Source organism: Centropristis striata, chromosome 21 (assembly GCF_030273125.1).
Source record: "Centropristis striata isolate RG_2023a ecotype Rhode Island chromosome 21, C.striata_1.0, whole genome shotgun sequence".
Taxonomy (NCBI): Eukaryota; Metazoa; Chordata; class Actinopteri; order Perciformes; family Serranidae; genus Centropristis; species Centropristis striata.
Window position 1 is genome coordinate 5,653,685 of NC_081537.1, and position 22,816 is coordinate 5,676,500.

The following is a 22,816-nucleotide window of genomic DNA, read 5'->3' on the forward strand; positions in this document are numbered from 1 at the left end:
GTGTATTGTTGTTATATTCTGAAGGTGTTTTTGAACATTTTCATCCTTTCTAGATATTTTTTTTTTTAAATTGTATGATTCAGCACTAAATATGTTTCAAAAAATTGCTGCAACTTTGAGACATAATTTAGCATGGAAGTGGACTTCAGAAGCCATACAATATTGTTCTAAACCCTTAAACACCTAATAGGTTTTATACATTTTATTTTAATTAATAAAATTAATAAAAACAGGTTTATGACTAGAACCTGGCACCCAGTACTGAGCTACTTCTCAAATTCATCTTCATGTTCCCAGCTCCCAGCAAGGAGCCTCCTTGTCAATATTTCTGACTAGCAAACAACAGAGAAATGCCCATAAATCAGTTTAAGAAGACAAAAGTGGAAAGAAGTATTGGCCACATGTCACTCAGCTGTGACAATGGTAAAACTGTGGGCTCCTGACACTCAGAATGCATAACGTTATGTGTGCAGTGCATTTGGTCATTTATGCAATGTCAGTTTTAGGCAAACTACATCTAAGCTAAAGCATTTTGACAAGGTGCAACTTGCGCTGTGTTGTAAACTGGATAAATCAGAAAGCTATGCAATAGTATGTTTGCAATCAACCTGGTCTCACAGAAATCCGTGAAATAGCCACGGATTTCGCTTAACTCAAAATCCGTGAAATAGCCACGGATTTCGCTTAACTCAAAATCCGTGGAATAGTCACGGAATCGCTCAAATTTCCGTGAAACTGACACGGATTTCGCTACAATGCAAGTCAATGACAGTCATATCCCGTGGCTATTCCAACATACAAAGTCATTATGTACATTCACTGAGTGAATATTTAGAAAATAAAACATATACTTCTCGCTAGAAATGTGATCAAAATCCATTTTTATGCAGAAACTAAGTCAAAATATTGATTTTTCACTAAAAATGAGAGAACTGTCCACCATGTTTTTTGTTCTGACCGCTGGGACCTTGAAAGTCACGTGACTTGGAACAAACTAATAGGAACAAATATCCATGGAATAGCCACGGGATATGACTGTCATTAACTTGCTTTGTAGCGAAATCCGTGTCAGTTTCACGGAAATTTGAGCGATTCCGTGGCTATTCCACGGATTTCTGTGAGACCAGATTGTTGCAATAGACTTAGCTAGCTTGCTAACATAGCTAACATTAGCTTGTTAACAGCTAACTTGTCCTCTCTGGTAAACATAAAATAATATCTGACATGCTTAAATCTAATATTCTAAGCTAGATATAGATATTTGGCAGGCCTATATTACCCACAATGCAATGCACAAGCCACATACTAAATCTGAGGTCAGTCTGACTAACGCTCAGCGAGACATGAACTACACACACACACACACACACACACACACAGACGCTTCTTGCTTTTACAGATGAATGCTTGGGTTGGCAAACCTGTATTAGCAAGAACTAGTGCTCTCACAGAAAAATGTTTAAAATATCCAAATATGCCAGGAGCACCCTGGTGGCAGGGGGGTTAATGCACTGACTATGAACCATAATGTCAGCTCATGCCATTTCCTATCATCTCTCAAAAGTCAACTTACTAATAATATCATGAAACGCCCCAAAACATACTTAAAAAATACATATATACAGATGGCTTAATCCCTGCTGGCTTTGAACTTCCTATTCATGGGCTCTTTGTCAAAATCGGCTATAAAGCCGTGGGCTCCTCTTTCACTTTCCACTTTTACGAGTTGGAAGTTGATTCTGCCCAAACATCATTAAAGTCGGGAATATTGAACAGCCGGAGTGGATGAAGCATCTGCCTCAGTGAAACATTAACCTCATGCTGGGAGACGGTTGAGCTGCTCTCACCTCAGCCTGGGAGAGCAGGTCGGCCTTGGATTAGACCATGGGTCTCAAACCTGCGGCCCGTGGGCCAATTGTGGCCCTCGTGATGACATTTTGTGGCCCCCACCTTGATATGAAAGTTAAATGTGAGTTTTATATGAATGCCACTTTACCGTGTGTGGAAGGTCCCTTTAATTACTTTTTTGGGTAATTTTTGTGTCTTTTTTGGTAATTCTGTGTCTTTTTTTGGTCATTTTGTTTCTTTTTTAAGCAATTTAGTTTTTTTCTGTCATTTTGTGTCTTTTTTGGGTCATTTTGGGTCTTTTTAAAATAATTTTGTGTCTATTTTTAATAAGTGTGTGTCTTTTTTAATAATTTAGTGTCTTTTTTGGTAATTCTGTGTCTTTTATGGGGTCATTTGGTGTCTTTTTTGGTCATTTTGGGTCTTTTTTTGGGTCATTTTGTGTCTTTTTAAAATAATTTTGTGTCTTTTTTAATAAGTGTTTGTCTTTTTTAATAATTTAGTGTCTTTTTTGGTAATTCTGTGTCTTTTTTGGTAATTTTGTGTCTTTTTTAAGTAATTTAATGTTTTTCCTGTCATTTTGTGTCTTTTAGTAATTTTGTGTCTTTTTTGGTCATTTTGTGTCTTTTTTTGGTCATTTTGTGTCTTTTTTAAGTAATTTAGTGAGTTTTTTCAGTCATTTTGTGTATTTTTTGGTCATTTGTGTCTTTTTTGGTCATTTTGTGTCTTTTTAAAGTAATTTAGTGTTTTTCAGTCATTTTGTGTCTTTTGTTTGGTCATTTTGTGTCTTTTTTAGTCATTTTGTGTCTTTTTTGGTCATTTTGTGTCTTTTTTTGTCATTTTGTGTCTTTTTCTGGTCATTTTGTGTCTTTTTCTGGTCATTTTGTGTCTTTTTAAAGTAATTTAGGTTTTTTTTCTGTCATTTTGTGTCTTTTTTTAGTAATTTTGTGTCTTTTTCTGGTCATTTTGTGTCTTTTTCTGGTCATTTTCAGTCTTTTTAAAGTAATTTAGTTTTTTTTCTGTCATTTTGTGTCTTTTTTTGTCATTTTGATACTACCTCCAGGTAATTTGAGTTTGAGACCCCTGGATTAGATGATGACTCGCATCTTTCTGTCCCTCTTATTACTATTTCTGCTCACATCTATGACAAGTATAAAAATGTTCCGAACACCATCTCTTTCCATTACACCGAGGGACTCTGAGACTCCACGGGAGCGATCTGATCCTGTATTGATTTTCCTTTTTAAATCATCTGACATGATGTAGCTGGGAGAAGAGATTTAGGTGAATGAGAAATGGATTCTGTCTTTATCTTTAAACTTCCAGGGTTTCACTGTTTTGTACTTAATGTGAAAATCAACTTTCTAGCTCCTTATCATAAAATGTGGCCAAACATGAGTTTCTGAATTTCTTTTCTCCTTCTTTTTCAGGTTCAACTGATCCACTACAATCATGAGCTGTACACGAATTATACAGAAGCTGCCAAAAGCCCCAATGGACTGGTCATAGTGTCCATATTCATGAAGGTAAGACAACATGTGTTTGCTGACTGACTTCCTGCCAGTGTGTAGGCTTTATTCACTTTGTTTTTCTCATGCCATGGCCCAGCAGCTGCTATGATGACATTTAGTAATGGATTATAGCTTGACTACTAATGTTTACAGAATACTAATTCTTGCATTGGACAAGAGTTTTCTACAGTTTTTAGAGATAATGAATTTGAGTCAGCAGCAACAATGGATGTTCAAGGAACATGACTTGGTTAAATCAGTGTCTCAGCAGCTACACTCTTAGAAATAAAGTGCTGAATTTACCTTTTGGGGTACAACAGCTGGGGTAATACCCTCCAGTTGTTTTTTTCCCTTGACATTGGCTTGGAAACATTTTGAATACTGTATGAACCTTTTTGGCCCTCAAAAATGTACACAGTTAGGTGAGGACCAATAATTAGCCCTTGGGGGTACAATAACGTAGACTGTACTTCGAGGGAAAGAAATGGACTCCTGCTATATACCTATTTCTGATATGTTTATTTATTCATCCTCCTAAGCCATTGTCAAGTCATTGTACCCCTAAAGGTACAAATTCAGCACGTTCTTTCTGAGAGTGTACAGTGTATAACACATTGATAGAACATGTAGTGTAAAATTGAAGAAGACACTGGCCCTCATTTATCAAACGAGCGCAGATCTGATTGTATATTTTGTCTCTAACGACAGTGTTCACATGTGATTTATGAAACTATCGTATTCTGCTAATCACATCGTAAGAATGGTCGTCTGTTGATAAATGTGGTGGCTCGAAACAAGCGTCATTTAAATACCACGCCCTAATATATATGATATATATATATATATATAAAATATATACCCGATTCAGATGGCTCGCCTCGAGAGTTTACGACACCGAAGGACACAATTGAATTTTTTGTAATTTTGTGTCTTTTTTTTAGTCATTTTGTGTCTTTTTGTGTCTTTTTTTTAGTCATTTTGTGTCTTTGTTTTGGTGATGATTTCAAAGTTCAGGAAAAGTTCCATGTTGTTCTCATTTTGTGTCTTTTTTTTAGTCATTTTGTGGCTTTTTTTGTCATTTTTTTAGTCATTTAGTCTCTTTTTTAGTCATTTTGTGTCTTTTTTTGTCATTTTGTGTCTTTTTTTTGGGTCATTTTGTGTCTTTTTTTTTAGTCATTTTGTTTCTTTTAGTGTCTTTTTTTTGGTCATTTTGTGTCTTTTTTTGGTGATGATTTCAAAGTTCTGGAAAAGTCCCATGTTGCATTGCGACTCTCCCACATGTATTCTGATGCATTTCATTGGCCAAGAGACCGAAAACAGGTGGAAAAAACTACAAATACTACAAAACGACGTATCCTCTTTCCCAGCTTTAATGGTAGAATAACACAACAGCACCCCAACAGGTTTTAATGGTAGAAATACAGTAAGCTTTCCCACCTTAAATGGGTTAAAAGAGAACTGTCAGCATCCTTCAGCACAACATTGTTAATGCTCCCACCCCTTCGCTTCACTCCACTAACTTAACTCAAGAACTCACAGCTCACTAACAATTAGCAATCCAATTATCCTGCAGAGAGAAACAATGTGCTCCTTGGCTTCCTGTCAGCTCTGGTGGCAGTACTCCCCCTATCCTTTGTTGTATATGAGAGGTCTCCATCTTGAACGAGAGGCTCAGAGATCAGACAGGCAGCCGACGTCCTAAGCACTCTGCGCACCAAGGCTGAAAAGTTCAGCTGCTAACTGCTAATTAGCTCCCCAATGTCAATGGAACCATCATTTAGTCTTGAAGAGACAGAGGAAACGATGACCTAGGTCAGCCGTCCTCGACTCCCCCCTCCAACCAGCAGGAGAGTGTCAGAGAGGAGCCGGGCTCAGGAAAGGGAGTGCTGCAGGTGTGGTTGGCATATATGACAGCCTGTTAAAATAATCGCCTAACTCATTTTTTTTTTTTCAAGTTTTGCAGGAAACACAAAAAACTTCACCAAAAGTGTAACATTTAACCTTTATTGATCATTTCACTCAAAAAGGATGTAACAAAGGATGGCTATTGGCATAGTAATAACACTAAATTATGTAACTTAAGAGAAATAAAGGACTTTTTGAACATGCCTTTGTGACTTAAGCAAGATATGGTAACACTTTATTTTGAAGGTGTCTACATAAGAGTCACACAAGCCTGTCAGAAACATGACATGACAAGTATCATGAGCATTAATGTTACTTCAAAGTGTCATTAATGTTCATGACACATCCCATGTCATGTTTATGACACGCTCATGTCACTCTTATGTAGACACCTTCAAAATAAAGTGTTACCATATCTTGCTTAAGTCAAAAAATTGCCACATTTTATTTTGATTTAGACATAATACATTTACTTTAGTCACACACTTGACATAGGCCATTATCTTAAAGGGGTAAAATCACATGATCTGATCAACTGAGGATGTAGGTGATTTTACCATAGGTGGCAATGAGGAGATGATTTAGGCAAAAAAAATAATTTTGACAAAGAATGACTTCGGCGATTATTTAAACAGTGTGACGAAATGAAAGCTAAAGCTAAACTTTGGCTTCAGATTTATTGAAATCTGAAGATACGTTCAGCCGGTAAACTCAATTCCCTTTTTAAGACGTTTAACATAAATTATTCTAGTGAATTTTAAATTGTTGCATTTGATGCTAAAACTACATGTTTTTAAACCACAAAACAACCACAAAAAAAAACACATTTTGTGTCTCTTTTGGTCATTTTTTGCCTTTTTTCTAGTCATTTTGTGTCTTTTTTAGTCATTTTGTGTCTTTTTTTAGTCATTTCAGTCGTGCCCTGTCTGTGAATCATGTCATATAATATTTCTTCTCAAAATGACGATTCCTCTTTGCCAGCCAGAGCCAGGGATTCACCTTTGACCTATGACCCTGGCCTTCAACTAAATGGGGCACTACTAATTAGGTTGCTTTAACATCAATTATTCTAGTAAATTTTAAATTGTTGCATTTTATGCTAAAACTACATGTTTTTAAATGCTTTTTTTCAGTGTGGTGAAACGACCTGAGTCAACCGACCTTCAAAATAAAGTGTTACCATATCTTGCTTAAGTCACAAAGGCATGTTCAAAAAATTGCCAAAGTCACATTTTATTTTGACTTAGGCATAATAAATCTGCTTAAGTCACACACTTGACATAGGCCGTTATCTTAAAGGAGTAAAATCACATGATCTGATCAACTGAGGATGTAGGTGATTTTACCATAGGTCGCAATGAGATGATTTAGGCCAAAAAAATGAATTTTGACAAAAAATGACTTTTTGATTATTGTCAGTGTCAAAGATGTGTTTTTTTCATTTTGTGTCTTTTTTAGTCATTTTGTGTCTTTTTTGGTAATTTTGTGTCTTTTTTCTAGTCATTTTGTGTCTTTTAAGGTCATTTTGTGTCTTTTTTGGTCATTTTGTGTCTTTTTTCGAGTCATTTTGTGTCTTTTTTTAGTAATTTCAGTCATGCCCTGTCTGTGAATCATTTTAATCTAATTAGAATTTTTTAAATTGTCGCATTTTATGCTAAAACTACATGTTTTTAAAACACAAAACAACCACAAAACATACATTTACATAGCAGAAGCTACATGTTAGACTAAGGATAAGGTAACAGACACCCAGTTTTCTTTTTTTCAGTGTGGTGAAACGACCTGAGAGTCAATCGCCCTAACCTAATGTCTCCTTCTTGCTGGTGGACGCTACAATATGTCATAGCTATGCTAATTCAGAAGTGGGGAAGTTCAGGAGGAACAATTTTGTCACTGCCCACATGTAAAAAAACGGACATTAAACTCGACTAAAAAGCTCACACACATGCACTTACCTGCCGCCCACACACTGCCAACTTCACTCCAACTGTCTCTCCTCTAATGTCTCCTGTCTTATGTCCTCAGTATGTCTCACCAGGTCAGACTCTCCAGTAGTAGCACTGACAGGACAGGTGGTAATTAGCCACATCTTTTATAGAGCAGAAGCTCATTTCTCTCACTTTTCAGTGACTCATGCTTTCCAAGGCCTTTTCAGTTTTTCCGATCCCATTGCTGTGACTCAGAGTGGCAGGAAGGGCCACTATTCTAGGCGTAGAGTCGTGAGGCACCATTAAGGACAGAAGTGGGTGACTGCAGCTATGTGGGGACCTTATTGGAACCCAGCACACAATAGAGACATGCCGAAGAAGTGTTTCACAGTGAATCCAAGGCCAGTTCACTCACTGATTCACTCATTTGATTGTCGATTGATGTAACAGGAAGAAATATGTGATTTTTTCTAGATATGTGTCTTGGTTATCTTGGTCTGACAAACATTATGGTTCTTTCTCACACTGAAATCTTTATCAGGCAAAGAACTATATTTGGTAACTTCAGGTAATTTTTCAAGAAAAAAATACTAGATTAAAGTGGCAAATCTACAAGAAAAGAAGTTGCAGATTTAAGAGATTTAAAGTGGCAAATCTGCGCGAAAAAAGTCGCAGATTTACGAGAAAAAAGTGTGCGAAAAAGTGCAAATTCCAAATTTCAACCCGAGAGAATATTGGAGGATGTTACATACAGCCAGAATGTGTAAAAAAACATACGAAAATAATATTTTGAGAAATAGTTTACGAGATTAAAGCGGCAAATCTACGAGAAAAAAAATGCACAGATTTATGAGATTTAAAGTGGTGAATCTGGGAGAAAAAAGCTGCTTTTTTTCCCCACTGTTTTCTCTTAAATCCGCAATTTTTTCGCGCATATTTGTCACTTTAAATCTCTTAAATCTGCGACTTTTTTTCTTGTAGATTTGCAACTTTTTTCTCGAAATATTACCTGAAGTGACCAAATATAGTTCTTTGCCTGATAAAGGGTTAACCCTTAATAGGGCACTTATTGAAATACTTACAAATTCCAAATTTCAACCCTAGAGAATATTGGAGGATATTACATACAGTCAGAATGTGTAAAAAAAAACATACGGACCTGGGGGAGGGGGGTAATATTTTCAGAAAAAAAATTTACGAGATCAAAGTGGCAAATCTACGAGAAAAAAATGTGCAGATTTATGATTTAAAGTGGTGAATCTGCGAGAAAATAGTTGTTGTTTTTTTTCACTTTTTTCTTGTAAATCTGCGACTTCTTTCGCCCAGATTTGCCACTTTAAATCTCTTAAACTGCGACTCTTTTTCTTGTAGATTTGCCACTTTTATATCGAAATATTACTAATATTTTTATTCATACTTGGCCCTAATATGCCTTCATAGTCAAGTTCTCCTGGTACAAGTCACTGAAGAATAACTCTGTTTGTACGACTGTTTCTTGCAGATTTTTTTCCTAAATTTTTCATTTTTACATTGGAGGTCCAGGTCAATAAAGTTAATATTATTATATTATTATCATACTGATTGGTCAAAGTTAGCTGGAAGAAATCCATGTGGTTCTACGACCTCACATAGACATGGGGACCCCGTTTAGATATCCACTGAAGTTACCAAATATGGTTCTTCGCTCGATAAAGGGTTAATCTGCAGACATTACTGGAATGAAAGAAACAGAATGACTGAATGCCCTTAGGTTCTTTTCTCAGAAAACGATGGAAACGAGAGAGACAGAAAGTAAGAAAACTAGTGAGCAGCATGAGTGTCTAGTAAAAGCATAATGTCTGCCAGAAGAGCACAGGGAAGAGGTCAAAGACTAAGTAATTTCAGTTGCAGTGCTGGGAGGGGGAGGGTGAGCACATCTCTTTTTAATCACTTCGCCCAAAGACATCTCGACAATTAGAGTTGTGGAGTCCACCGAGCATGAGTGAGGGATAGATGGAGTGCAGTGGAAAGCAAAGAGGAGTCAAAGAAGGGCGCAGAGGTGGACATGAAGTGTGAGGTGCTTCCTTCAGCTATTAGCAAGCATGTCTCCGAACTGGGAGAAAGAGGCACTGAACAATGAAGCTGGTCAAGCAAAGTAAAAGTGGATTCAGGAATTAAAAGTGTCTCGACACTTTGGGGGCAGTTAATGTAGTGCAGTTTCAGTAGATTTTTACTTTCACTCAAGTCTCTGTGCACTGAGAAAAATAGTTTTTTTGGCCCTGTAATTATTATTTCAATCATCTATATAAATTCTACAAAGATATATGATCATTCCCCATGTTATTTAATGGTTTCTGTGAGCAAATTTCTTGGCTAAGTAGCTTGCCAAGCTAACTTCTAGGCTAAGTAGCTTACTACTTAGCAATAAGTTAGCTAAATAGTTAGCTTAGCAAGCTACTTAGCTAAAAAAAAATGGATATGGATCTTTTTTTTTCATCAATTCAGTGATTTTACTTTAACCCTTTGATACACAACATATTGACACCCCTTCTAATGTACAACATGGGTCAAAAATGACCCGCATTCATTTCCAATGTTATTTAATGGTTCCTGTGTGTTTCTGCTCTAACGTTTGATATCAACTGATTTTATGATTGAATATTCCAAGTATTCTTTAAATATCTTGTTTTTCATAAAAAATAGATAATTCTTTTCATTTTGCTTCTCATACTTTATGAAGAAAAAACTTTTTTTGTATTAGTACATAGCTAACTTCTTGGCTAAGTAGCTTGCTAAATTAACTATTTAGCTAACTTCTTGGCTAAATAGCTTGCTAAGCTAACTACTGAGCTAACTTCTTGGCTAAATAGCTTGCTAAGATAACTACTTAGCTAACTTCTTGGCTAAGTAGCTTGCTAAGTTAACTACTTAGCTAACTTCTTAGCTAAATAGCTTGCTAAGCTAACTTCTTGGCTAAGTAGCTTGCTAAGTTAACTACTTACCTAACTTCTTGGCTAAATAGCTTGCTAAACTAACTACTTAGCTAACTTCTTGGCTAAGTAGCTTACTACTTGTTGGCTTGTTGGCTAAGTAGCTTACTACTAGCCAAGAAGTTAGGTAAATAGTTAGCTTAGCAAGCTACTTAGCTAAAAAAAAATGGATATGGGTAATTTTTGACCCATGTTGTGCATTAGAAGAGAAATGGATTTTATTAAAAAATGAATAAAGGAAAACATAAAATTAGGATGTATGATGATCAAAAACAAACTAATTGAGGAAAACCTGGAACACCACGTCGCTTGTCACTGACTTGCCCTTTGCCACCATCTTCCCCAAACCATTATCCTCACCGTGACCCATGCCATGTGCTTGTAGAAAGCAAGATTTGTACCTGTCCAACATCACTGTGTGATCACTGATTGTATCAAGTAGACTTACTATAATCTTCGGGGTGAAACGAGGCTGCAAAGTCTTTTCCATTATCAAGGATGTGGATGTTTTTGTTGTTTTTCATTAGCAGCATGTGTTCCCAGGGCAACTAATGGAAAATCCACGAACTAAAAACAGCTCCCAACCAATTAAAGCACAGAGCTGTTCATATGCCTTTGTGCTGTTAGGCTCCTAACATCGCCCCTATCCCCTTTACACCAATTAGCTGCACACTTACTCTTGGTACATGCTCTGTAACAGCCTTAGTGTCCCAATGCCCTGCCCAGCTGTTGGAAGGAAACGTCATCTTAATGCTTATCCGCAGCAGTTCTTTCAAGCGTCCACTGTTGGGGAAACTGTAAAAAGTTGTACAACTGGTTACAAGCATGCAAGCGTTCACTTTTTTAAGACGTTCTCCGTGGGTGATTCTGTTTGTGCACTCATTAGCAAGAACTCAAGGTGCAGAATTGCGTCTCTGCTCTTTGCATGATGTGGTTCTGTTGGCTTCATCAGTCCGTGACCTCCAGGGCAGATTGGTGCACCACTGAGGCCATGGTTCTCCAGCTAGTTTAGAAAAACGAGAGTTAGGCCACGTTTATACATAGCAGGGTATTTAGAGAAACGAAATAACAAAAATAACATTGTGCACACAACACCGTTTTCAAGAAATTTGTCATTTACATCAACCCGCATAAATACGCCGTCGAGCGCCATTATAACTATGCCAAACCTATTATATGGGCGGCAGTGTAGGGAGAAGGATAAAGCCATGCAAGCCAATCAGAATCCTCAGAATCAACAACAACGAATAACACGAGCGACTTCCTGTTTCTTTCAAAACAACTAATATGCTGTAAAAATGCTGACCTCCGTGCACTCCTTCGCCTCTGCTCCTCGATGTAGTATAGCAGCTGTATTTCCAATTTCAAACAGACCAAAAAGCGTTTGCACAAACGTAAAAATGAGTTCCACCTTAACAGCATCCATGATCGCCAAACCAACTGTAAACAGGGTGCTCACATGACGTGAAGCATTTTCTGGAGCATAGAATGAGCGTGAGAACCTAAAACCCCGTTTGTTTCTCCCAGTTGACATGACAACACATAACCGGAGTTTTCCAAATTCTTCACTTTGTCCGGAGTTTTTAGAAATAATCGCTTTCTGTGATAAAAACGGGGTTTTCGTGTAAATTAGAGGCCAAACCGCATGGAAATATCTGCGTTTTCCCTTCGCGTAAACGGGCCTTAGTCTCAGAGCAAGTGAGATGCAGATGCAGACACAGAAGAAGAGCTGGTAGAATACAGGTGCTTGATTGGGATAAGTAGTCAAAAGCAGGGTTAAAGTTTAGCCACATAAAGGCAGTTGAAGGGGTAAAGAGAAAGATGGGGAAGCATGTCAGGAACAGGTCGCAGGGTTTCAAACACGTAACTGGCTGGCAGGCACAGCCTCCAGTGAAGAGGCAGTGACAGGGAACAGTTAGACGATGCCAACATGACAACACTGACAGGCTGGTGGAAAGAAAAGAGAAAGTGGTTGGGTTCTATATAATGGGCTGGATGAGGAAACAGGCCAGGTGTGGACCAGGGGAAAGAAACAGAGGCAGGTCGGGTGTTAAAAAGACTCAAAGCTGTTTAGCCAAATCTAACAGTGCAATAGCACTGCTGAAACTGCTGACAATGTAATTCAATTTAATGTACAATTTTGGGGATCTGGTGGTAGGGAAGAGTTTGAATACAACTGTGAGGTGGAAGACAACATGTCACAGGGTCACTGGTAATTATCTTATCACTAGTGCAGTGCCAGTAGGAAGTATGTATTCGTATAGTACGAGATTGTATTTTTTAGGTAATGCTAATGCTAATGGGTTTTATATTTCACTGTGTTGTATTGTATTGTGGGTTTTTTTACTTTGTATGTTTGGCTTGACCGGGCCTCAGTACTTCATTTCGTGCCTCATCATGTGCATGCATGTGTTGTTGGTATGACAATAAAGTATTCTTTAATCTTTAATCTTTAATCCCTCTTGCTAGTGTAACCTTAAATAACACAACAATGCTATCTTTCTGTCCGTATTATGCTTAGCTGTCAGTTAATGAAGGTTTGTTTTTACTGTTTTCAATGGATCAAACTGATGCGGAAACACATACACATTGAACATTGATATTCGCTGGAAACTATTTGAATATTATTGGAAAATGGAACCTTGTAGCCACTTTAAAACTCCTAAAGATAGGTAGGCTAAAATGACTTCCAGATGAGATGAGTCAGGGTGTAAATCCAGAGTGAATTGTGTTACTGACCAGGTGTAGGCCTATCACACAATGGGGCGGAGCTCCACTAAAAGGGGGCGGAGCTCCGCTAAAAGGCGTCCGATCGGAAACAGTGCAATGCCGCAACACGTCCTACGTAAATAATGATATTTTGAAAAATGGATTAAAAAATCTTCTAAATCGAGGATGCACACCTTCGTGCCATGAGCAAGACACATACGAGATCTGAGGTCAGAGAGATATGAACTAGACACACACACACACACACACACACTTTCTTGTTTTATAGATAGACTAGTGCAGTGCCCGTAGTAAGTATATATTCATATAGTGGGAGATTAAATAGATTTTTCAATTAATGCCAAATGAGGTTGTGTGTGAAAGTGGGATGTACAATGAGGTGTAATACTCTTGTGTAGTGTTAATATACAAAGTGTATATTGGGTAATACATGGATGTACATTGAGACATAAAGAGACACAGAAATAGTTATTTTAAGAAAAAGAAACTTAATCATTCAACATGGTTAGACATATATACAGACACAGATATAGGAGGGAAGAAGTTTACATGCAGCACAAACAGATGGATGTGAATAATGTGAGTAAGAGTTATTAGGTGTGTTGTGGAATGTGTAGATTGATTGATAACTATTGTGTTTCATATATTGTTGCTATGCAGACCACTACAGCGTCTGCAACTCCATAAAACACTTACTTTTCATAAGGTAGCATACCATCCAGCACATACACAGTGAACATTGATATTGGATGCTTCTTGCTTTATAGATAGATATTCAGCAAAACTTGTTAAAGTCATTTTAGGACAACGAGCTATTTGCTCTTTCAGAAGATGGATTGTTTTTCGTCATGGCAGTAGTGTGTGTTTGTCATGGCAGCAGCTGTTTTTAATGGTTCTTGGAAACAGTGGGAGCCTTTGTTTTCCAGAAGGCAAAGCAGCGGTGCAGGAGTGTAGGAGCATCTCACTGAGAAAAACACATCAGTGGGTTTAGACTTTTCACAGGTATTAGAGCTGAAAGATTATATATATATGTATTACATTATAATAAAAAAAATAAGTGCTCTCAATTCACTGTCATTCCTTTTTCCTCTTTTTATTTATTTAATCTCACCATGTGTCCCTTTCTCTCTTTTAATCCAGATTGCTGAGACATCAAACTCGTTTCTGAATCGGATGCTGAACAGAGACACCATCACAAGAATAACATATAAAAGTAAGTGTTCAAAAAACATCTGTACTAATTGAACTTGAATAATAATAACAATAATGTTCACAAAGCCAAAGTTGCTTTCAATTTCACAGCAATTTACTGGATTCCAGCATTGAAATGAATGGACAGAAATGTTTTTGCAGCCAAACTTAGCGCCCCCTGCTGGAATTTTCGGTAGAATGCAGCTTAAGGCACTTCCTGGTTTGCCTCCCTGCTCAGACCAGGAGGCTCCCGCCTGCCTACAACTATCGTTTTTGACAGCTGAAATGATGCCTGTCACAAGAAGATTTTATCAGCTGTGGCTAACAAGCTAATGAGCTAACGGGCTAACTTATCGACTTATTCAGCTGACTTCTGGATGTCTAAATGTTCCTAACATACTCATTTTAAAACTAGAACCCTGGAAAGAGATCTTAAATATGCACTTGATGGCTGCCTACATGAAATCAAGCAAAAAGTCAGCATCAATTTTTTATATATTTTCCAAATCCAAAACTCAGAAGGACTGGCTGTCACAGTGCAGAAGTAGTCAACAGTGGATCATGAGCCAGTCCTGAACAGTGCTTTATTTTAGCGTAAACCAGGGGTCTCAAACTCAAATAACCTGGGGGCTGCTGGAGGCAGTATCAAAATGACACAAAATGAGACACAAAATGACAAAAAAAAGACACAGAATTACCAAAAAAGACACAAAATTATTTTAAAAAAGACACAAAATGACCCAAAAAAGACAAAAAATTACCAAAAAAAGACACAAAATTACTAAAAAAGACACAAAATTATTTTAAAAAGACACAAAATTACCATAAAATAGTAATTAAAGGGACCTTCCACACACAACATGGTAAAGTGCCATTCATATAAAACTCACATTAAACTTTTATATCAAGGTGGGGGCCACAAAGTATCGTCACAAGGGCCACAATTGGCCCGCTGCCTGCGAGTTTGAGACCCATGGCGTAAACTGTGATCCCACACATAAGTGTTGTATGAAACACACCTTCCCTTGAATAGGGATGGGCAACTGGAGGCCCGGGGGCCGCATACGGCCCGCACCTTAACTTGAAGTGGCCCTCAGTACAACTACATGCATTTGAGCATGAAATCTTAAAAGTGCAGTATAAAAATGCACAAAATTACTTCTTGCAATTAATGTTGGTCTGCTGTTCTTGCACTGAAAAAAAAAAGAAATCACACTAAGTGGTTATTTTTTATTGGCTTCAAACCTTTTGTATTCTTATTTATACTGTTATACATGCATTTGAGCATGAAATATGTTAAGTTACTGCACTGTAAACATATTTAAAATTGCAGTTTCATCATATCTGGTTAAGTGCACGGTCCTATATGTGGCCCTGTGGTAGTGACCATGAAAAATTGGGGCCTCCTGCAGCATTTAAGTTGCCCATCCCTGCCTTGGAAGGACCGCTTGGTAATGTTATTGTAGGTAGTAATACTTAGTAGTAAATTGTAGTAGCATACTTTACATTTTTGCTCCCTGAAAGCTTCATTATTCCATTTCAAAGAGCTTGTTGTGGGGAAGCTGCAGGATGGGGAGGTGGAGCTGCAGGAGGCTGTTGGTGAGGCAGCGTGATGTTCGGCAGCAGTCGACAGCTGCTCTCCAGAGGTTTCCCTCGGCCGGCCGGCCTTACTGAGAGGCAGCATCGGCACACAGATTGCCCGAGGCTAGCTTGAAAAAAGAGACAAATAATTGGATTAATGGGGGGAGCAGTGAGTGGCTGGATAAACACACTGACCCCTTGTGGCTGGGAGGAGTCTCCAAGGGCCCCGGGTGGAGCAGGAGGCTGCAGGCGGGAGGAGTTCTACTGGGGCCAACTGGAGAGGAGCAGGATCCTGATGCTGTCAAAACCCTCAGATACACCAGATACACTGTCTCACACACACACACTGACTCTCTCACACACACACACACACACAGACTCACACACATACACACACAAACACACACACACACACATATACACATATACACACATAGTCACACACTGCCCCCTCAAGCTTATGAGTCCTTAGGCAGATCCCTCAGGCACTAATAGGAGACAGAGTGAGGGACTAGGAGATAAAATGAGGGACTAGGAGATAAAATGAGGGACTAGGAGACAGAGTGAGGGACTAGGAGATAAAATGAGGGACTAGGAGATAAAATGAGGGACTAGGAGACGGAGTGAGGGACTAGGAGATAAAATGAGGGACGAGGAGACAGAGTCAGGGATTAGGAGATAAAATAAGGGACTAGGAAACATAGTCAGGGACTAGGAGACAGAGTGAGGGACTAGGAGACAAAGTGAGGGACTAGGAGACAGAGTGAGGGACCAGGAGACAAAGTGAGGGACCAGGAGACATTGAGGGACTAGGAGACAGAGTGAGGGACTAGGAGATAAAATGAGGGACTAGGAGACAGAGTCAGGAACGAGGAGACAAAGTGAGGGACTAGGAGACAGAGTGGGAGACTAGGAGACAGAGTGAGGGATTAGGAGACATAGTGAGGGACTAGGAGACAAAGTGAGGGGCTAGGAGACATGGTCAGGGACTAGGAGACAGAGTTAGAGACTAGGAGACAAAGTGAGGGACTACGAGACAGAGTCAGGGACTAGGAGATAAAATGAGGGACTAGGACACAGAGTGAGGGACTAGGAGACAGAATGAGGGACTAGGAGACAGAGTGAAGGACTAGGAGACAGAGTGAGGGACTAGGAGACAGAGTCAGAGACTAGGATATAAAATGAGGGACTAGGAGACAGAGTCAGGGACTTGGAGACAGAGTGAGGGACTAGGAGACAGAGTATGGGACTGGGAGACAGAGGTAGGGACGAGGAGACAGAGTCAGGGACTAGGAGACAGAGTGAGAGACTAGGAGACAGAGTGAGGGACTAGGAGATAAAATGAGTGATAAGGAAACATAGTCAGGGACTAGGAGACATAGTCAGGGACTAGGAGACATAGTCAGGGACTAGGAGACAGAGTCAGGGACTAGGAGACAGAGTGAGAGACTAGGAGACACATAGTCACATCACACTCCGCCCCCTCAAGCTTCTGAGTCCTGAGGCAGATCCCTCAGGCTTTAATGCTGCCAGCTTTTTATTTTTTTTTTTAAAGCACATAATGTACACACATGCTAATCCAGCGACAGGAACACAGCACACAAAGAGAATTAGCTATTTCAACCACAATATCAAAGATCGGCACAGAGCTCCTCTTCATACGCCGAGCGGATCAAAGAAGATTTTAATGGGGATTTTCTTAAATTAAGCCTATCATGATTATTTTTTCTCCTTTTGATTCATTCTGTTAACAAGATGCAGTATTTAATTTTTGATTCAAAGAGCGGTTGAATTAGCATTAAAGCCGCAGCGGTCCACCACAGTGACCTCATTACAATGGAGTCCATTCGTCAGCAGAGGCCCATCAGATGACAAGTTATTGAGAGGAGCGTGTTAGTGGAGTGTGAAGAGGGAGAGAGTTGCAGTCTGTCTAATTAGCGTCCTGACAGTGGAGACAGTTTGGATAAAAGAGGTTTTGTGCTCCAACACCAACAGCCTGTCATTCACAGAACACTAAATGATATGTGAAATAAGAAGTGAGAAAAATTTGTTATGAAAGATGAGCTCAGTGCTTGATGAGTAGTTTACAGCCCGCACACTAAAAGGAGGATGTATTCAGTAAACTCACTGCCTCCAAAGAAAACACCCAGTTTTGGCATGTACACTATTTCCTGCTTAAAATCCCACATGAATGTGCAAATATGCCTTTCAGTGATGGTGTAAAACAATCTAAAGTGTATAAAATCCCAGTTTACCACTCATTATATCCGTAGTTATTCTATAAATCCGTCCTAAAATGCTCTCAGACATAATCACATTTTAATCATTCAGGCATTCATACATTCGTACATTTTATGTGAAATGTACAGAAGAATATATTTAAGGTGGACACGCAACAGAAGAACACAAGAAAAAATCATTCTTGGTCTAATTAAAGTGACAGAGTAAATAAAACCTTTTTTCTTTTTTTTACAACCATGACAATGTGAAAGCATTGCAAGCATTACAACCAAGCAATGTGAAACCTACAATTGTAATCACAATCTGCAGCTCTCCTTATTCTGCCCTACAAAGTCTAACTGCAGTAACTATTATTATATTTTATCTTGTGACATAGTTTAAGATTTCAATTTTGCTTTATTTCAGAGTAATAATAATGTAAAAATTGCAGTAACTTTTAGCACCTTAAGATTGCTTTTAACAATGAAAAGTGCTTTACAAATAAAATGTATTATTATTATTATTAGTAACTACAAAATCTAACTCAAAACCAAAGCAGACAGTAACTAAGTTCACTTACACAACATCCAAAGTTTACAGAGTGTTGCGCCACCGACACTTTTACCATTATAACTAAACGGTTTGCGATATCGGGAAAATTCCAATGTTTTCTGAAAGCTGAGAAGTTTCTCTTTACAGCCAACATGGTGTCATTACGGTAATTTCACTCGCACTTCTCCTGGAAGTCCACAAAGCAGGAATACACACACTCAGCGGTGGAGAAAGAGAAACACTGGATTGTGTATGAAAAAAGTTGACAAAGACGAAAACGAAGGACACTTTAGCTTTAATTTTGTAACCAAACAGTTCCAGTTAGTTATCTGAATTATCTCATTTCAATTAATGAAAATGTTTTTATTAATTCTAGTTTTGGTTATTTCGTTGGTTTTCCTTAACTATAATAACCTTGGTCGGCAGCCTGTAGAATCAGAATCAGTTCACAAGGAGTTTTGTGTGGAGCGTTGTGTCGTCTCGTCTCTGAGTCTCTGCCATCATGTCCGTTGAGATGCTGAACTGGTCCGTCTCCTGCTCGCCTCTGTTCCAGTTCTGGCAAGACGTTGGTGACGCTCCTTGCCAGTATCCTGCTGCCCCGGGCCTCAAACACCAACACTCTCCCCTTGTAGAGAGTCTTGGCAGCACGACTCACTGAGCTACTGACAGCAGTTAGCTTCAAGTTCTTCAGTTAGAGCAGTTGGTTTGTTCTTTAGAGGAGAACATGGAGAAGAACCTCACAGGGGTCTTTACCCGGGGCCACCAGGTCTCTAACCACCCCCACCATCTGGTAGGGGCTGCAAGGGACAGGGACTAGGAGACAGAGTCAGGGACTAGGAGACAGAGTGAAGGATTAGGAGACAGAGTGAGGGACTAGGAGACATAGTCAGGGACTAGGAGACAGAGTGAGGGATTAGGAGACAGAGTCAGGGACTAAGAGACATATTCAGAGACTAGGAGACAGAGTGAAGGATTAGGAGACAGAGTCAGAGACTTGGAGACAGAGTGAAGGATTAGGAGACAGAGTGAGGGACTAGGAGACATAGTCAGGGACTAGGAGACAGAGTGAGGGATTAGGAGACAGAGTGAGCGACTAGGAGACAGAGTGAGGGATTAGGAGACAGAGTCAGGGACTAGGAGACATAGTCAGGGACTAGTAGACAAAGTGAGGGACTAGGAGACAGAGTGAGGGACTAGGAGACAGAGCGTGGGACTAGGAGACAGAGTGAGGGACTAGGAGACAGAGCGTGGGACTAGGAGACAGAGTCAGGGACTAGGAGACAGAGTGAGGGACTAGGAGACAGAGCGTGGGACTAGGAGACAGAGTCAGGGACTAGGAGACAGAGTGAGGGACTAGGAGACAGAGCGTGGGACTAGGAGACAGAGTGAGGGACTAGGAGACAGAGTCAGGGATTAGGAGACAGAGTGAGGGACTAGGAGACAGAGTGAGGGAGAAGGAGACAGAGTGAGGGACTAGGAGACAGAGCTTGGGACTAGGAGACAGAGTCAGGGACTAGGAGACATTGTGAGGGACCAGGAGATAGAGTCAGGGACTAAGAGACATATTCAGAGTCAAAGTGAGGGACGAGGAGACACAGTGAGGGACGAGGAGACAGAGAGGGACTAGGAGACAGAATCAGAGACTAGGAGACAGAGTCAGGGACTAGGAGGCAGAGTCAGGGACTAGGAGACAGAGTCAGGGACTAGGAGATAAAATGAGGGACTAGGAGACAGTCAGGGACTAGGAGACATAGTCAGGCAGTTTGTTCTTGTAACTTTCTTGTTGTTTTTATGCATCTTACTACTTCTGTACAAATTGCAATGACAGTCCAGAATCCTGTGACGTATTAAAGTCTGACTTCCTGCTTGTGTTCCTCCAGACGATGCGTATCTACTGACCGGCCTGAACATCGAGGAGATCTACCCAGAGACCAGTAGTTTTATCACATACGATGGATCCATGACCATCCCTCCATGCTTTGAGACGGCCACATGGATCCTGATGAATAAGCCAGTGTACCTCACACGCATGCAGGTGAAGCTCCGCCACAGAGCTGAGACACAACTCCCACAATGCACTGGGGGATTGTCTGTCTCAGACATGGATTTACTCTCTAACTGTGTTCTGTCACTTTTTCTTCTGTCTAATCCTCCATACATTCATTCATTCCTGCCTGGAAAATAATGCAGTGGATCAGAATGCCTCGCTGTGATTCTTGGGCCAACTTTTAACAGGGGAGACAGAGTCAGGGACTAGGAGACAGAGTGAGGGACTAGGAGACATAGTCAGGGACGAGGAGACAGAGTCAGGGACTAGGAGACAGAGTGAGGGATTAGGAGACATAGTTAGGGGGACTAGGAGACAGAGTGAGGGACTAGGAGATAAAATGAGGGACTAGGAGACAGAGTGAGGGATTAGGAGACAGAGTGAGGGATTAGGAGACATAGTGAGGGACTAGGAGACAGAGTGCGGGACTAGAATACAGAGTGAGGGACTAGGAGACAGAGTGAGAGACTAGGAGACAGAGTGAGGGACTAGGAGATAAAATGAGGGACTAGGAGACAGAGTGAGGGACTAGGAGATAAAATGAGGGACTAGGAGACGGGTGATGGACTAGGAGATAAAATGAGGGACTAGGAGATAAAGCGAGGGACTAGGAGACAGTGAGGGTCTAGGAGATAAAATGAGGAACTAGGAGATAAAATGAGGGACTAGGAGACAGAGTGAGGGACTAGGAGATAAAATGAGGGACTAGGAGATAAAGCGAGGGACTAGGAGACAGTGAGGGTCTAGGAGATAAAATGAGGAACTAGGAGATAAAATGAGGGACTAGGAGACAGAGTGAGGGACTAGGAGATAAAATGAGGGACTAGGAGACAGAGTGAGGGACTAGGAGATAAAATGAGGGACTAAGAGACAGAGTGAAGGACTAGGAGATAAAATGAGGGACTAGGAGACAGAGTGAGGGACTAGGAGACATAGTCAGGGACTAGAAGACAGTGAGAGACTAGGAGACAGAGTGAAGGATTAGGAGATAGAGTGAGGGACTAGGAGACAGAGTGAGGGACTAGGAGACAGAGTGAGGGACTAGGAGACAGAGTGAGGGACTAGGAGACAGAGTGAGAGACTAGGAGACAGAGTGAGGGACTAGGAGATAAAATGAGGGACTAGGAGACAGAGTGAGGGACTAGGAGATAAAATGAGGGACTAGGAGACGGGTGATGGACTAGGAGATAAAATGAGGTACTAGGAGACAGAGTGAGGGACTAGGAGATAAAATGAGGGACTAGGAGACAGAGTGAGGCACTAGGAGACATAGTGAGGGACTAGGAGATAAAATGAGGGACTAGGAGACAGAGTGAGGGATTAGGAGACATAGTGAGGGACTAGGAGATAAAATGAGGGACTAGGAGATTAAGTGAGGGACTAGGAGACAGAGTGAAGGATTAGGAGACAGAGTGAGGGACTAGGAGACAGATTGAGGGACTAGAAGACAGTGAGGGACTAAGAGACAGAGTGAGGGACTAGGAGACAGAGTGAGGGGCTAGGAGACAAAGTGAGGGACTAGGAGACAGAGTGAGGGACTAGGAGATAAAATGAGGGACTAGGAGACAGAGTGATGCTGTGATTCTTGGTCCAGCTGTTTACAGTCTTCTTCTTCTTCTTCTTCTTCTTCTTCTTCTTCTTCTTCTCTCTCTCTCTGTGTTTTAGATGCACTCCTTGCGGCTGCTGAGCCAGAACCAGCCGTCTCAGATCTTCCTGAGTATGAGCGATAATGTTCGCCCCGTTCAGCCGTTAAACAACCGCTGCATCCGCACCAATATCAACTTCAGCATGCAGGGCAAAGACTGCCCCAACAACAGGGCTCAGAAGCTCCAGTACCGAGGTAGGAACCGAAACTAAACTCACACTGTTGCCAGGTTACCGCCTCCCTTCATCTCTAACATCTCATTCACTGCAGGCCAAAAGTTTGGAAGCAACTTGAACTTTCTGTTCACAATAGCTTTCTTAACCCTTAACCCAGACTATATATATATTAGTCTGATTATGCAAGCACATCTGTGTTTCCATTGGGCAACACCATATTGCTCATAACATTAGCATACTAGATTTTACTCTAAGGAAAAGGATTCTGTTTTTATTACAACATGGATCTTGGAGCATAGCAACATCCCTACTACATCTTGTATGGGCCCAAACAGGAAAGGACACATTTAGTCGGTGGGAGGCTGTAAAGAAGCCAACAGTTTTCAGCCAGCGGCTAACACATGATTAAATGGGTGCCAAACAGGAAAAGGGACAATTTTAGCAGTGAGAAATTACCTTTAGTCCTGATAGGTGATAGCTTTTGATCAGTCAGGGTAATCAATCATTACTTCCCAA

The 22,816-nt window shown here is 40.2% G+C and overlaps 1 protein-coding gene across 2 annotated transcripts in view; it reads left to right on the forward strand.

The window, feature by feature from the left end:
* The window catches only part of ca10a (carbonic anhydrase Xa), a 357,338-nt gene that overhangs the window by 329,506 nt on the left and 5,016 nt on the right, over nucleotides 1-22,816 (forward strand). For both annotated transcript variants that reach the window (XM_059324697.1, XM_059324696.1), the window contains 4 exons: nucleotides 3,276-3,371; nucleotides 14,029-14,101; nucleotides 20,313-20,467; nucleotides 22,145-22,319. In XM_059324697.1, the coding sequence (XP_059180680.1) occupies nucleotides 3,276-3,371; nucleotides 14,029-14,101; nucleotides 20,313-20,467; nucleotides 22,145-22,319 (499 nt within the window). The remainder of the gene's footprint in view (nucleotides 1-3,275; nucleotides 3,372-14,028; nucleotides 14,102-20,312; nucleotides 20,468-22,144; nucleotides 22,320-22,816) is intronic.